This window comes from Antedon bifida, chromosome 2 (assembly GCF_963402885.1).
Source record: "Antedon bifida chromosome 2, ecAntBifi1.1, whole genome shotgun sequence".
NCBI classification, from domain to species: Eukaryota; Metazoa; Echinodermata; class Crinoidea; order Comatulida; family Antedonidae; genus Antedon; species Antedon bifida.
Window position 1 is genome coordinate 8,981,495 of NC_136227.1, and position 16,906 is coordinate 8,998,400.

Consider the following 16,906-nt stretch of genomic DNA (forward strand, 5'->3'; position numbering starts at 1 on the left):
CACAGACACAGAAGGGGGTATAAGACCATCCACAGATAAAGAAAGGGGTGTAAGACCATCTACAGACAAAGAAGGAGGGTTAGGACCATATTAACCCAGGAAGCATACAAAAAGAAGATGCAATCAAAATAGGCCTACCACTTGGAAAACAATAAATTGTAGAATAACTGAGGCTTAATTGTTGAAATATAAAGGGTTCTTTGTAAGGTCATTAATTATAATAATATTGATATAAACACGATCATCATACTAATTATTTGAAATTCAAATACAGTCTATCTCGAAAAGAAGCTCATACTATCACCTTTTTGAGGTTTTACGGTATTCCATGAATCCATACATGTATGTTATTTCCTCTGTCAAACTAATAAAACTTTTAGCGAATCAGAAGGTGCCAACATCGTTGAACTAATGGTACCACCAAGCACAATGTTTACCAATTTTATGTACTATATACAATTTAAGTCCATTAATCATTTAATATAATTACGCCTATCAGGAAAAAGTTCAAAATTAGGTGCATTTAAGACCAACAAAAACCACATACAGTATATTCACATAATTAAAAATCAATAAATAAATGTCAAAGGTCATAAATTGTATTTTCGGTCATTTTATGTGAAAATGTTCCATTACTACAAATATAAATGTATTTATTCTGAACAAAATGAAACCAAAATCGATTGAAAATGACCAGTAGTTACAGAGATATACAAATACGAGGTCAAAGGTCAAACTGTAAGAAACGTCATTTCCGGTCATTTTTGGACGAAACTTTTCACTAGAGCAAATAGAAATATATAGTTTGTGAACAATTTGATACCAGAATTAAGTCTCTAATGTGTATAGTTGCCAAGATATGAACATTTTTTGATTTTATGGTGGCCATTTTGAAATCAAGATGGCCGCCATACCGGACGTTGGACACTTGGCACCCCACGATATTTTGAATCTATATACATCAAAGAAACTTTGTGCCAAGTTTCATGCTTTGGTAATAAAATGCACAGCTCATGTCATTAACTGCTCTACTATTGAGCTAATATGCTGTGTGACCCCGGAGTCAAATTGGACTAGACTAGGATTGAAACCTGAACCTTGGGGGTTTGAAGTTTAAGCACAACACTACTTCTTCACTACGAAACTATTGTGTGATTCGATTAATACTAATAATACTATTCTGATTTGATTAAGTATGTTGTCTCTTTTTGTTCTTGTTCTTGTTCTGTGCCTTCTTTCGACCAATCTTGCTCCTCTCCTTTGGCAAATTTAAGAAAAAACATCATTCCAAATAGCAGTATGCCCGCATTAATTATAAAAATAAACGACCATTGTTTAAATGTATTCTGAAAAGAAATAGATTATAATCTCAATTTTAAAAAATCCATTTACAAATAAGCCTTTTATATGCACCCGATACACAAGCGGTATCAAGTCTAACAACAATAAACAACATGCAGTATCGCGTCTTCTAGCAGTAACTTTCATCCCATGGGATATGTTATAAATTATTTTCTTTATTGTCGATAGACATGATAGCAACAATACTAATATTGTATTAGTATAAACTTTTAAAGCAATAACATTTTTTTTTAAATATGTTCAAATAAGTAAAAACTTTATTCAAAATGAATAAAAAGAAATGCGAAAATAAAAATCGCGTGTGTATACATCCATAGCAACAGGCATACAAACATGTTAAAAAGATGAAATTAAACAAATGTACATAACAAAATATTAACCAAGTAAAAGTTGAATGCTTGATACTACGAACGAATACGGTATTGGCTGTTATATATGGCACACATAATGTAATTAAGATTTATTTGAAATTTGACCATTACAAAATTCTAATTAGGCCTACAAAACGTAACAATTTGTCACACACGGTTCTGGTTTAATCGTTGTCTATCTACAATTTGTTCAAATATTGAAAAACTTACATTGTTTTCTGTTAGTTTACCAAGAATAACAGGAACGATGAATGCACCAATACTTGAAAACGTTGTTGCAATTCCAACAATTATTCCAGCATATTTTGAAGATATGTCCAATGAGTTGGTATTTAAACCGGGTGGATTGAATCCAAGCGCACAAAAGATAATTGAGATTAGAACCATAAATGCTACTAGGGATTCACCAACTTGGGAAATGATAAAGAAACAAACTGCAGCAACTCCAAGATCTAAATAAAAGATAAACATACAATTGATTAAGACACATGAGTAGAGTCTTGTTATTTGATTTGATTGTGAGTCATACTGCATGGTATTCATAATAGTACTCCATTAAATTATTACGTCATTAAGAGTGCAATTTTGTTATATACGATTGTAGACAGAAAAAAAGAAAGAAATAAAGAAAAAAAGAAAGATAAAAAAGGGAAAAAAGAAAGAACGAAAAAAGAAAGAAACTTGGTCAATGTACTTAATAAATAAAATATATACGGTAATGTAGTATATCATATTGAAGCATCATAAAAGAAATGAATGAATGAACGAAAGAAAGAAAGAAAAAAAGAAAGAAATAAACAAAGAAAGAAACTTGATCAATTTCCTCAATAAAATAAAAGATATGTATATCATTTTGAAGCATCATACCAATGATAACACACAGTTTTCTTGTATTCAAAATGCTCAATATATTACGGCGAATTATAAAGTCAGCACAGGCAGCAGAAAGCAGAACAACTGGAAGTCTGGCTATGGCAGGGATTGATGTCAGAATACCAGTCTAAAGTAAGTAAATAAAATACAATGATAATAATGTAATCTGGTTAATAGTCTTCGTTCCAATTCTCAGAATCGTCTTGCTCCTGCTAAAGTGAAGACCGTCTCATATTGTCATTGGAATTATCTTATGCAGCTTCTATGTTTTGGAATTCTCTTCCAAACTGCATTAAAGATGCACAGTCGGTAGCTCTTTTTTAGAAGTTTCTAAAGACATACTTGTTCAAAAAAGCATAATTAATCCCTTTTTTCTCATTTTCCATGCCACCTAGATTGTTTTAGATCTAGTTTAAGTAGGTAGGGAAGGAGGCACCTGAGTCCGGTATGACCGAGACACAACTGCTGCTGACCGGGGTTCAATTAGACCGATCCCTGGTTAGCGACGTGGTCGTATCCCCTTACTTCGGTTTGGGGTTTTTTTGCATGGTTGGAATGATTGTTTAGTATCAAGTAATTAAATCAAAATTGATGTAAAGAGTTAAATCACGCCTTAAAGTTTCCTGCTGTAACTGTGATGTAGGGCCATATCCAACATGTCATGTGTCACCTGACAACGTTTGCAAGGCACATCCATTGGATAAGTGTTAAGTTAATATTTTAATTATCTAGTCATCGGTCAATTACTTTATACTTTCCAAAACGACACACAACCCATTGTTTATTGTATTATAATCTCTCACTCTAGTTATCGATTTCCACTGTTCACAGAGTGAACATTTCAAGCTGTTAAATCATTCCACATTTTTAATTTAATTTGAATCATTCTTAGAGTGAAGAAAGAATGCTCTTTTATTAGTTTAAACTATTTCACACCGAACACCGCGTGACATTTTCACTCGTTCACTAGAAGCAAGAATATTAAATGAAATATTATAAAAAAACTTACAGATTTTGCATCAAATCCTAAAATGGATGAGATGAAAATGGGTATTTCTGTTATACTGAAGTACCACGCGGCGTCGAAAGCTACATAGCCAATCACAATAGCCCACACCGCAGAGGACGTGAATATAGCCTTCCAAGGAACTGATGAATACTATGATATAAAAATATACAATTATATTTTTTATAGTTTCAAAATAAGTTGAATTTTTTGATTGTTTTTTTCGGTAGTTCAATATTAATGCATTTCTCCAACGTACAACATTTGGTACTGGACGCTCTAAGACTTGGTTCCCACTAGCGATGCAACTCAACCTACACAGCGTAAGAATATGTGTTTCCCCGCCCCGAAATCAAACTTTGTCGCCGGTTCATTTAGGACCAGCAATACTAATGAACATTTAATTCTCAGTTTCGTAAATATTGAGCTTGGATTCCTTAAATTATATTTGGAATATGGCTAATGTTTAGGAAACAAAATATTAGAAATTAATGAGGGCAGCAAACCATATATTTAAAAGTAAAAATGTAAATTCGAATTTTATGAAGGTCATAATTATATTTTTCACCATAATTGAATGCTTTAGAATGACGCACTTTTTTATAAAACAATAAAACAACTGCGGCCTACAGCCTAATTACCATATTGGTATAATAACATTTTGTTTTATATTCTCAATAATACACTGTAACAGTGAACTGTGGGCAATGACAGTTTCAATTCTAGAGAATAATAGGTATTAGGTGGTCGGAGAAAATAAAATAAAAAGATTTGTATAAAAGAATAGATGAGTGGAGTAAGGAAGTAAAGAAAAGAAGGCTGGCATTGTATAATCATAATGCTCCGATTAAACGAAAACACACAAGCGAGGATTGCACTCAGATAGGCTCAACGAAATACTAAAATACCAAAAAAAAGAAGGAAGACCGATCAGAACGTACAGAGTGGCAAATGCAATGGACGCGCAATCGAAAAGGCAAGAGAGGAAGGCTGGCCGCCGCCGAGAGAAAAGTTTTTTTATTTAACAAATGATTTATAAAAACAACGTAGGCTAGGCCAACATCACGCGCAATGTCTAATGACGAATAGCGTTTAGGGTGATTACAGTAACACACCGTAACATTAGTTCTTTCTTCAGATGACATAAACAGTTCTAACTCCTTTTTTGTAATAAACGGGTCAGTATTTGGCGTTTCATAAATAAGTGTTGTCCATACTACCAATCCTACTAACCCGAACACGCCTGTAATAATCAAGAAATAGTACAAAGTTGTAAGGAACAAAATAAAAATATCTAACGTAAATACATAATGCATTTTTTTACTGTTAATATTATGGTTAGCGCAATCATGTTGCACAATTAGCGCTTTACCAACTCGTGACCAAATTATGGTCGGTGCAAAGTTTGATTGACAAATTGACCCTCCGAATATGAGCGTGGCAAAAAGTCAATGGAAATCACAATTCAAATTTGTTTTTGCCTGACTCACTAATTGAAGTCACGGAAGACATGTAGGGAAAAAAATTATTCGTTTGAATAATTTTATGTTTGATATTATTATTCTCAACTTTTGTTATTTTGATTTATTTTAATTTAGGGCTTGCAATTTTTTTTATCCTATTCCTATCTCTGAATTTTTTATTTTTATTTGCTTGTTATGGAGATTTGGTTTGAGTTATACATTGTATATCTATTTTAATGAATGCTTGTCTGTTTAGTATTACCCTGTTTATGTATTTTTATAAAATGCAATTATGCGTATAACGATTCTTTTGTTTTGTTTTATTGCTTTTGGTGTCTGTGTACCAGTTACAAAAATACAATTTTGAAAAAAACAAACAATGATATATGATATCTATTATTCAAATTATTTTATATTTGTAATTATTATTGAGGCAAAAGGATAAAGCATAAGCTATTTCATTCACTATCCTTCTTAAAGATGGCAATCCTGTTCACATGTCAAACATATAATACACAAGATGCTCATAGAAAAAGAAAAAGAGAAAAGCTCCTGAATATGATATAACAGGATTTGAACCCAGAACCCTTGGATTGGTAGCCGAGCATCATAACCACCAATCCATAGATAAACTATTATTACTGTAAAACGAACTAAACATGAACAATTACTTAAACGACAGACAAAACAAAATTACGTTAGCATACTATACGTATAAAATGACACCGGCCAACCACCAAGTTCATATGCTGTGCAAAGCCAACCGGACAGATGACTTGAAACGATTGTTGAAAGTGTTGCCCCTGTGTAAAAATAGAAATTGAGAAAGATTAAGTTATGGTAAATGTGCAGTAGTCAACATTGTAGCTTGGTGGATAGATGCTAGGCTACCAATTACATTGCCCTGGGTTCAAATCAACATCAAAGATGTCAGATTTCAGACGCCAGGATTTTTTTCTCATGACAGAACAACTCCACTTCCAAGACTTGTTCGTGTAGAGAGCATATTGTGTACGTTTGTATATGGCCTCTACAGGACAGGACAGGACAGGACAAACTGTCATAAAATAAAAAATAAAATGTTGTAAAATAGACAAAGGGAATTATAAAAAAAAAGGTATTTGTTACATTTGTTCGTGCATCAAGGAGTTCGGCAGCCATTTTAAATATGGCCACCAATTGTATTGAAATGTGATAAAATAATTTACCTCAAACCAAAACAACCTCATATTATAAAAATGTTGACTTGCCATTGTATAGACACCATAATACTCCGTTGTTCATAAACTGTCCATTTTCCTAATAAAACGAAGAAAGCAGAAAATGCCACTCCCTAGATATAAAGAATGAAATGTACCCATAAAGGGTCAAAGGTTAAGAACAGAATACGAATTAAATTAGGCTGGAATATACAATAAGTAACCAATATTCAAGAAATCCATAGCATAACAATCAGGGTGCTGACATATTATAGTCAAAACATCACGACGTTACAAACAATTGTCGAGTTAGGTATATAATCTTGCTATGTTTGTGTATGAAGTAGTTAAAAAGTTTGTGAAAGTGTATAAACCATACAAAATAACAGCAAGAAAATAAAGGTTTTCACCTAACGGAAGGAGCTAGTCTGCCGTAGGCACATATCAAACAATATAACATCCCGCAACTAGGCCCAACCTATTTAGTTTTCTTTACTATTCTCAAAGTCTTATAGTATAAAAGAATGCATTTTATTCATCAGAAAAAAGTAAACACTGCTTCAAGTTGATGCTTAATTGTCGGTTGTTGTTGTTGGTTAATTAACGCATACATCTAAGATAACACTTAAGGCATTAAATGACAGATTGGCATCAAAACTTGCAGAGTATATTGGAAAGGATCAATTTGGTTTTGTAAAAGGAAGAAGCACCAGAGATGCGATTGCTGTGCTGAGAGTGATGGGAGAAAAATCCCCAGAATATGGTAACGAATTGTATATATGCTTTGTGGATTATGAAAAAGCATTCAACAGGATTAATTGGATCAAATTGATGGACATATTGTATAGAATTTGTGTTTTTGCTACCAGGGAACAAAAATAACAACAGATGGCAGATGTAAGAGTGAGATTCTAAGGAGAATGGGAATGGCAAAGGGGAAATTCCCAACAAACAGGAAATTCTTAACAAGTAAAGCAAGTATTGAAACAAGAAAAAAAGTGGTTAAAGCATTAGTATGGAGTGTTGCATTATACGGATGCGAAACATGGACATTAAAAAAAGAGGAAATAAACAGAATAGAGGCATTTGAAATGTGGTGTTGGAGAAAAATGCTAAAAATTCAATACACAGAGCACAGAAGGAATGATGACATTTTGAATTGATTTTTACAGTTTTATTAGTATGTTTTAAAGTGTTTTATTTATATTTTTTAACTCATTGTTATATAAAAAAAAAACAGGTGCTACATCTATGCCCGATATGTTTTTATCCTGTATAAATAAGCTTTTAAATAAATAAATAAACAACTTATTCCTACCTGTACTGCTCCGTCTAAAACACGCACTGCAATCAGTAGATTGATACTGACCTCTGCAGCAATTGGAACCAACGCTGTCAGAATACACTCACAAAGTAGCACTACTCCCAGGGCTTTTTTACCGCCTATACAGCAGGAAAACCAGCCTCCGGGGATCGGCGTGATTATGTAACCAATGTAGAAAGCACTCAGCACAGTTTGCTGAGTCATTTCATCCCAATTATATGTTGGTATCTATAGTAAAACATAGTACCATTTATGTTAAAAAAAAATGTTTTCTGTATTATTTACAGATATTTAAAAACAAAGCAATAAGTTTTATTTTAGGCTATTTTTTTGGTTCTCGTAGTCTTTATGACAAACTTTATTTTGTAAACTTAAGTTAACTTTCAGTTTAGCAAGAAAACTTTTCTAAAGTTTGACAGTATAAACTGCAGACAACGAGTTCTGTAGACGTTAAGCCATGTAGCTTCTCGGCAAACTATTTTCTGATGTTTGTGAACAATCAAAGCAGTTTTGTAGTTGATGTGATTCTGTAGTTAAACAAAATGACAGGAACGGTAGTTTAAAGAACTTCACCAAACAGTTATAGAGACTGGTAAACATTTGTTTGTAGACTCCGAATCTGCCACTGTTGGACAAGTGTATGTTGCCTGTCTACACTCCTTGAATTTCTCAGTTCACAGACTTCAGTTTATCAAGAAAGTGCTTAATATGTTTTGGATCTCAGTGACGTCATGAACAATAATACAATTTCGTCATTAAGTTATGATACTTATAATTACTTAAAGATGTATTGTCCCCCTGAAAAAATATTTCAAATTCAAATTTTTTTTGAATATGCCATTTTAATGAAACATAATAGTTATCCACTTTGACCAAAAATTGGATCGAAAAAAAAATGTATTTACCTGAAAAAACTGTAATTAAAGCAAAAATTGCCAAATTGGCTGCCAGCCAGTGGGTTTTTGGTTGAATTTAACCATATATTTTGTCAATTTATAGGTGAAAACATTTTTTTTTCTATGGAAGTGATTAACTTAACATATTCAAAGTCTGATTTAATTAATCTTCATTTTTTGCGGGGACAATACATCTTTAAGTAATTCTGCTAATTTAAGATCTGTCTACTTTATGTGACAAACAAATGTGAGGTGTTCATATATGGATACGATGAAGTCGTACCACTGCTATATTTGGGTACATCAAAGTTGATTTTTTGTCAAACTAGTTTGATAGTATAAACAGAGCTTTACATTTTTATTATTGTTGCTTTAGGTCCCTAATTGTTCAAAACATGTTTTACTCCTCTGAGTATACATTTGTAATGTATTCAAATATAATTGATCATCATTACTGCTACAGTTTGTTGTGTTTTCTTGGCGGCGTACCATAGCTAGGCATCGCAATACTCATGTTGATTCTTGTGCAGTATAGAAAGAACGTTATTACGGCACACATACCTATGGAAGGCCATAATCATGTTGAAGTACATATTGAGAGATTTTTTGTTCTAATAAATCACGAGTCATAATTTGATTTCTATATAATCCAGTTGTATGGTTTTGGTCAAACAAATGTCAAAATATGCTGTATAAAGCTTTGTCTACACTATTAAACTCTATGTGTGACCACAAAATGTAATGCGTCCATCATGTCATATCACTACCATATTTGGCCACGTCATACTTTTTTTCTAAAACTAGTTTGATAGTGTAGACAGGACTAATTATTATCTTAGTAAACAATTTCATATAATAAATAGGCCATAATCACGTTGAAGTACATAGTGCACCAATCTACTAATACTAATTAATTTGAAATAACAAAACTCCAATTTATATATTAGGACCGATCATTACAATTTATTATTGTAATACATAATAAATGTTTCCAGAAAAGTCAAAAATTAACATGTAACTTACTGTACCACGGAGAAGGAAGAATTTAGTTTCAAATCCTCCGTGTAGGGCTATGAGACATATCTTATATATCAACCCCTTTTTATCAAAACCTACGCATCACTGACTCAATGGTGATGGACTATTTAGAGATTCATGTCAAGCCAACCTTTTCAAAAAGGTTTGCCGAGCATAACTTTTAATATCTTTGTCTATCAATAGAGGCATAGGCCTACAACAAATCTTATTAACTGTGTGACGTTCTTTACAAAAGTATATATACACAATACTTTATTTTTAGTGCAACACGACTCTACAGCTCACTATGAAGGTATGTTATTATAACATCAGTATTATTGAATTATTATAAGAAAAGTCGGCAGCAATAGTTGATGTGAGAGGTTCAGAAACACTACGTCTAAAGCTTTCAATTCCATTATCATAATATAACAATTATTATCATTATTGACCTATTTATTACTAGAGTCTCTAGGTCTGTAGTGAAACCACCCATTGTATTTCATTAGAACCCTGTTAAATACTAATTTGAATAGGCCTGTGAATAGTGTTATACATACCAGCTACAAGAAACCTCTTCATATTATCCAGTTAATCCACTTAAATACATAAAAAAGAAACGAGTGTTACTTACAATTCCCCTTCAATTTGGTTCAATTGGGGGTGTCTAGAAAACTAATATCTAGAAAACTAAGACCTAAGATATCTTAGTTTTCTAGATCTAGAAAACTAAGATATGTTAGGTCTTAGTTTTCTAGATCTTAGTTTTCAAGACACCCATGAAATAATGTCTAATATCTAAATTGCAAAAATAACACAGTAATAAAATAATGCAGTTATTAAAACTTATAATAAACCAATTTTGTTTCTGAATAAACCGGACCTACCTGTATTAATTGTGTTACAACTAAGTTGAAGGACTTGCAACAGAACAATAATGCTAGTAATGATAAATCACTGTAACCAAATAAATATCTTTCCATTTCAATTGACGCGGCCCTCTATAGGAGGATTTTTTTGTATTTAGTATAAATATGGTAAACAATAAAATGAAAACAAAACCGACGCAGCGGTGACATGACAAAATAAAGAAAAAGTATAAAGCATTCTTCACCTTAAGAAATATAGGAGGAATTTGCGAATCAATGGTAATATCGTAAATAATTAAAAAAATATTCAAGGTATAAATCGTATGCGCAGTCTGATCGATCTATTGGCATGTATGCGTCGAGGATTCATCGACAAAGAAGTTGTTTTTATTTCATAGAATCGGACCACATAAAGTTTATTTTCTGACGGCTTTGAATTTATTTATTTAAGAATATTCCTGAAATGTAATTTTTATATTTGAAATATTGTAATTATTATTCCACAAAATTCATAAATTGAAAGGTAGTTAATCTATTCTTTTTGATGCATTTCTGCCGTGTACCGTTGTGAAGTCCTTTAGAAAGGTGTACTTTGTTTTACCACAATTAGTCCATTGGCTGGAAGGGGTTACCGTGCCCCCGCCCCCGACCCTTCCTCCACAGTTAAACTTCTTTGGTATCATTTTCTTTCCACGGGCATATAAAGTACAAAAATGTGTTAACAAGAAAAATATAGGGATGCATTGTATGTACTTGCGTCGTCTGTAATGATCATCAGTGTTCTATCTTCAAATATTTTTGGGGTAGGGGGTAACATTTATCCTAACAACCCAAGAATCAATTAGATTATATTGGTACCATTGTGTAAAATCTACTGGGGTGCACGGTAACCCCTTCCAGCCCATGGACTAAATATTTATACCATGGACCCCAACAATTAATATTTATTAATATTATTAAAATATATTTTCTGTCCGTAGACTATTGTAGTTTACCTCCGCCGAGGAGGTATATGTAGTGGATCGCGTGTGTTTGTTTGTTTGTTTGTTAGTTTGTTAGCAGGATTACTAAAAAAGCAAGATCTTTACCAGAATGAAAATACATACATTTTTGTACAAGAAGCAAGAGTTATAATTTGTGATTTATAATTTTAAAACATAATTTGATGTACAGGATTTTTGATACGAGTAGTTTTAAAAACCTATTTCTTTTCAAATTCACCTGTTTGTTTATGCGTTCCTGTTAGTCAACTGTAACTATTATTAGTTGAAAGGCTGGTTACATAACCTTTACACCAAACTCGCATACACATGCTTGTAGTGAAATTAGCCTAAATCACACACAGCATTTAGACACGCACCGTGTACGTTAGATACATACAATAAAATCAGCACAACATCATTCTTATTAAAAGTTTTGGAAAACATCATCGCAGCATAGATTGATACTCCCGCAATTTATGGACATGGTAGATAGTGTGACATCTTGTGATTTCTGTTATTGTTAGATATTGTACGCTATTACAGTATCTAATCATAACACACCAGTAAACTGAACAAGTAAATGATAACAATCCGTATATTGATTAGATTGAGATATTAAACTTTGAGTTGTGTTTTTACTAACATAATAACATAATTTCTATGTTTTTTCTTAAACAAGTAAATGATAACAATCCGTATATTGATTAGATTGAGATATTAAACTTTGAGTTGTGTTTTTACTAACATAATAACATAATTTCTATGTTTTTTCTTAAAACAAATGATAATAAATGATACTTGACTTGACTAGCAAATTCAATTGATTTTTATAAAGCCGTTTTTATTATTATTATTATTATAAATATGACGCGTGTACTTATAATAATCGTTTTTCATGTATTTTTATAAACCATACCTAAATATTTTCTTGAAATAGAAACTACGAATATTGTTTATTTGCCGATGATAAGCATTGTGTTTTATAGGGACATTACGCAATTACAGAAGGGTAGGTGATCGTGCGAGAGACAACAACGTTGTCTCGCGGTAATGTTAGTCAGGTTTAGAAGAGTGAGTGCCATGTCAAAATGTTTTACATATTGTACAGCTTCACTGTGATCTTTGGTACCTTTGTATTTCACTGCAATATCTCAATGACATCAGGTAGGATGAAACACTTTTGTTCTTAAAATATTTATGTCAAGACTTCCTCCGTGAAATTAACAAATAAGCGCCGTGGTGGCCAATTAAATGCGATGTGACCACGTAATTTGTGAACAAATAATGATATAATAGTTATTATTTTTTAGATGTAATTTAGTCCACAACATTTGCATACCAGATTAATGGGAATAAACATTTTTGCTTTTCTCTGTTTATAAAATTATTAAAAGACAGTTTAAAGATTCATACGAAACTACAAGAAATTAAGTACCTATAGGTCATGCTTCTTTATCCAGTTAGTTATAGTATTAGTTTATTTCTATACGCATTTCTTTTTTTCATATACACTTCCTATTTATTAGGTAAATCCTGTATGCGATCTGCAATTTTTGAGAACCAACGGAATTTGTTGAAATCAAACGATTCGGTATTTTCTACTACTAGAACAAGAAGTGCAACTCGATGTTCTCTGTTGTGTCTGAGTCTTACTCCTGACTGCCAATCATTTCGCTATGACATCACATCAAAATCATGTGAATTATCTGGGCGTTTGGGATTGGAAAAAACAAGCAGTCACCGGGCGTATACATTACGGCCAGCAGTACGTATTTCTGGTGTTATAACATGAATACAAATGTTTTGTTGTAAAACTTGATTTGTAAAGGTTGTTGCATAGAGGAAATATATATTTCCTCCATGGTTGCTGATAGTGCAACAAACATAATCGACGATGCTTTAATTGGATCATCATCAATATACATTGAATTATGCCTTCTCTCTCATTATTAATTGGAATAAGATTTTATAGATCACTGTTATGTTGTTGATATTCTTGCTTATTTACTAGGTGAAAGATTGCCAGGATATTTTGGGAAGCGGTGGAAGCGGATTATACCCAATTGCCAAGACTGGTAGAAACGCATTGCTTGTGTACTGTGATATGGATACAGACGAAGGAGGATGGACGGTAAATCTACATTTTTATAGATTTTGTTTACGTAGGCCTAATAAAAGGGCATGTATATAGTCATTGTTATGCAGGCCTAGCATCTAGATTTGGCTATACATGTAAAAACTATTTTTTTTTAAAGCAGACAATCAATATTCAATATCTTATTTTTATTTGTAGGACTTATCTAAACAGCTGTAGGTTACGTGTACTAAAACAAATTATTACACGTTAAAACAATTGCATACAAAGGAGCCCTATGGTTTTTTTAAATACTATGTACACTGTATTCTAGGTTTTTCAGCGGCGTGAGGATGGTTCACTGAATTTTTATCGGTATTGGGAAGAATATAAAAATGGTTTTGGAAATGTGTGCGGTGAGTTCTGGCTGGGAAATGACAATATACATGAGATGACGTCATCTGGAAAGTACAACCTTCGAATTGATATGAAAACGGTTTCTGGTGAAGCATACTATACAGTATACGACACCTTCAGCATCAGTAATGAAGGTGATGACTACACTTTGGAAGTCGGCGATAAAGTAAACGGCAACACGGGTAAGTGTAGAGACAAGCATGTCGTGGTTGAAAGTGTCAGTTTTTTTTTATAACTTAGTGGAAAACAGGTTTTAAAAGAATTTTCATCAAATAATAAAGCGTTAAACATCTAAAGGACTGTTTCTCCTGACTATAATGTCAATAATACTCGTGTTACCAACTAAGACATAGACTGGAATGGACTTTAAAGATTCCAATGCTCTTAAATATTTGACTATGACATTAAAGCCAAAACATATCAGAATGTGATTATGCTTGTCAACAATCATGTTAGATCATGAAATACACTACTACTGTTACTGTTACTGCTGGTGCTGCTGCCGCTACCGTTGCCGCTACCGCTACCGCTACCACCACTACTGCTACGATGACGACGTTAACCAACATTAAAAATAAAATGAATGTTTTTAGAAAATGTCGTTATTCATTTCTTTCCTAAACAGTTGATGTGATGATACATCATCGAGGGCATGGTTTTACGACACGTGATGTAGATAACGACAATATACATCATAATTGTGCTGAAGAACATGAAGGCGCCTGGTGGTATGTCAGTTGTTACAAATGTCATTTAAATGGAAAGTATGGATTTTCATTTCAGTGCTACACCCAAAGTAACACGAGGGAAAATCTGAGATGGTCAGAAATGAAAATAAAGCGTAACTAGTAGAAAAATAGAAACATAAACACAGTTATTCTCCCTTCTCTTGTCTTATCATGAAATTATAGCATGAATAAGCGTTGTAAACTCATGTCACTAAATACTCACAGAACATGATAAAAGAAATTAAATGCATGTGTTTATTTTGTGTTTATAACCGTATGAATGGATTGAAATTTTACTTAGTAATATTAATAATTGTATGTATATCAGTTGGTAGCTGGCTCACTTGAATTAAATACATCGATATATTTTGCTTAAGCTTTCTTCTAATTATAAGCGGATGTCCAAGTGCCAACAGGAGGCTTCGCTAATGTGTCCCATTGCCACCTCTCTACACACTAAGCTAGCACACCAAGTTTTTAGTCGCGTGCATGCAACGCGACTGTACAACTCAAATTTGAGCACGCGACTGCATCCATGTATATGGCCTTGTTTTGTTAGCCTACACCCTTAGGAAAAATAATTCAACCGTTCCAAATTTACTGCGGTCATCCTCAAATCCAAGATGGCGTTCAAAATGGCTGCCACATAATATCACAAGCCTATTATTGTTCGTAAATCAATAAATATTATATGTATTTAATTAAACATTATATCGAGGGATAGCTATTTCATTTCATTTCATTTATTTTTGTCTCCATAAAAATACAATATAAAAAAACGTGGACAAAGAACAAGAAAACATTATTATTTGTATTTAATCTAATAGAACTTGAGCACTTTTAATATGCGTCTAAAAATTCTTACTATATCACTTATTTCATCCTCTTCGCAATCAGAACTTAGTAGTTCAACTAGTACATCCACAAATATTTACATACCAACCCAGTGAATAGATATCCATGATCCATGATTTTCTGGATTATCCAAACACTTTGTGCACCAAAACGCCATATTATTGCATTGCCATCATTAAAATGATTCAAAAAGAGATGATTAACTCTGACTTTTGTTGTTTCACAACTTCCAGACACTATTCTGTGAAGATTTTGGTCGTCATTGCCTAGTTTTGCAAAAATGTTTTGATTATCTCTATACGTGACCACCAGGATTTGACCACTAGGATTGATTCCTGATTCCTCTTTCGAAAAAAGGAAGACATAATCATTTACAGTGAATCATTCAAAGCATTGCTTTTTTATCTATTAGTTGACATTGACTTGGTTCTATTAGTCTCCAACCCAATAATGATTTTTGATCTTCCATTAATTTTATCTTTTAGTCTATTGTTTATAATACTGTACTATGTAATGTTTTATTATGAATAAGCTTGAATTGTAATGAAAACATTTAGGTGTTTACGTTCGTTAGATAGAGGCATAAAGAAGAGAGTCAGATGAGTTTATTCTCCTGACATCATACTGCTAACTTAGAACAGTATTATTTGCAATATATAATTTATTATTTATTTTAGAGTATTATAATGCATTTAAAATAACTAGAGGTTTCGCTCTCTTCGCTCGCGCACACTCTACAGTAGTAGTGGGTGCACCCGAATGGTCCTCGAAAACATGATCAACGCCTCTGGACAATTGGTATTAATGTAAATAATATAATTGTAAAGAACAGTATATACGTAAAATATACATATTATATTATTGTATATATTATCTGAACGTTACACACAGGAGGAAACCGTTAATAGGGGTCATCAATCACTGAAATAGTCTCTAACGTGACTGTAAGAGACCAAAAGCATAGTTCATCAAAGTGGGTGACAGTGAGCGGTGCTTTAACATTTTTGTATCACAATATACCATGACAACAGCATCTTGTTAATTTTGAAACAAAATTATCAAATAACAACTTTCGTAGCCTACTTATATATCGGTCGTAGTAGACACCGTTTATAATTATAAATAGAGCAAGCGTCAGAAATAAACGATAATATAAGCAGCAAAGGTGTTTCCTTGGTAGGCCTACCAGTCCTCCTATATTAACATTGAATTTGATTAAATGATTAATAAATAGCATAAATAATTAGTTCAATTAGCCTCCTATAGTAACATTAAATCGCACCTAAATTTGATAAAATGATTAAAAAATAGCATAAATAATTAGTTAAACTACTAAAACAAATTATATTTCACGTAAAGTAAAGGCCTTTATAAGTGATTAGTTGAATATCTAAAACAAATAAATTGTAGTTCACGATTTAGTTGAATCACTAAAATCGCATTGTAGTTCACGTAAAAGTAAAGGCCTT

General features: G+C 32.5%; 2 protein-coding genes across 3 annotated transcripts; one reads left to right on the forward strand and one right to left on the reverse strand.

The window, feature by feature from the left end:
• Positions 1–613: 613 nt before the first annotated feature.
• Positions 614–7,802, reverse strand: LOC144835413 (sialin-like). Its single transcript, XM_078690498.1, has 8 exons — positions 7,593–7,802; positions 6,348–6,408; positions 5,974–6,132; positions 4,728–4,855; positions 3,616–3,765; positions 2,601–2,733; positions 1,944–2,185; positions 614–1,346 (listed from the first exon to the last, which is right to left on the reverse strand). The coding sequence occupies exons 1-8, from the start codon at positions 7,800–7,802 to the stop codon at positions 1,176–1,178; spliced, it is 1,254 nt and encodes a 417-aa protein (XP_078546624.1). The 3' UTR covers positions 614–1,175.
• Positions 7,803–12,367: 4,565 nt separating this feature from the next.
• Positions 12,368–14,913, forward strand: LOC144834995 (fibrinogen-like protein A). 2 transcript variants are annotated; one of them, XM_078690002.1, is made up of 5 exons: positions 12,368–12,527; positions 12,890–13,132; positions 13,382–13,494; positions 13,772–14,036; positions 14,480–14,913. In XM_078690002.1, the coding sequence occupies exons 1-5, from the start codon at positions 12,452–12,454 to the stop codon at positions 14,701–14,703; spliced, it is 921 nt and encodes a 306-aa protein (XP_078546128.1). In that variant the 5' UTR covers positions 12,368–12,451; the 3' UTR covers positions 14,704–14,913. The 2 variants fall into 2 exon arrangements, with proteins under 2 accessions (XP_078546128.1, XP_078546127.1); XM_078690001.1 differs by having other exon boundaries at positions 12,890–13,128; positions 13,375–13,494.
• The last annotated feature ends 1,993 nt before the right edge of the window (positions 14,914–16,906 follow it).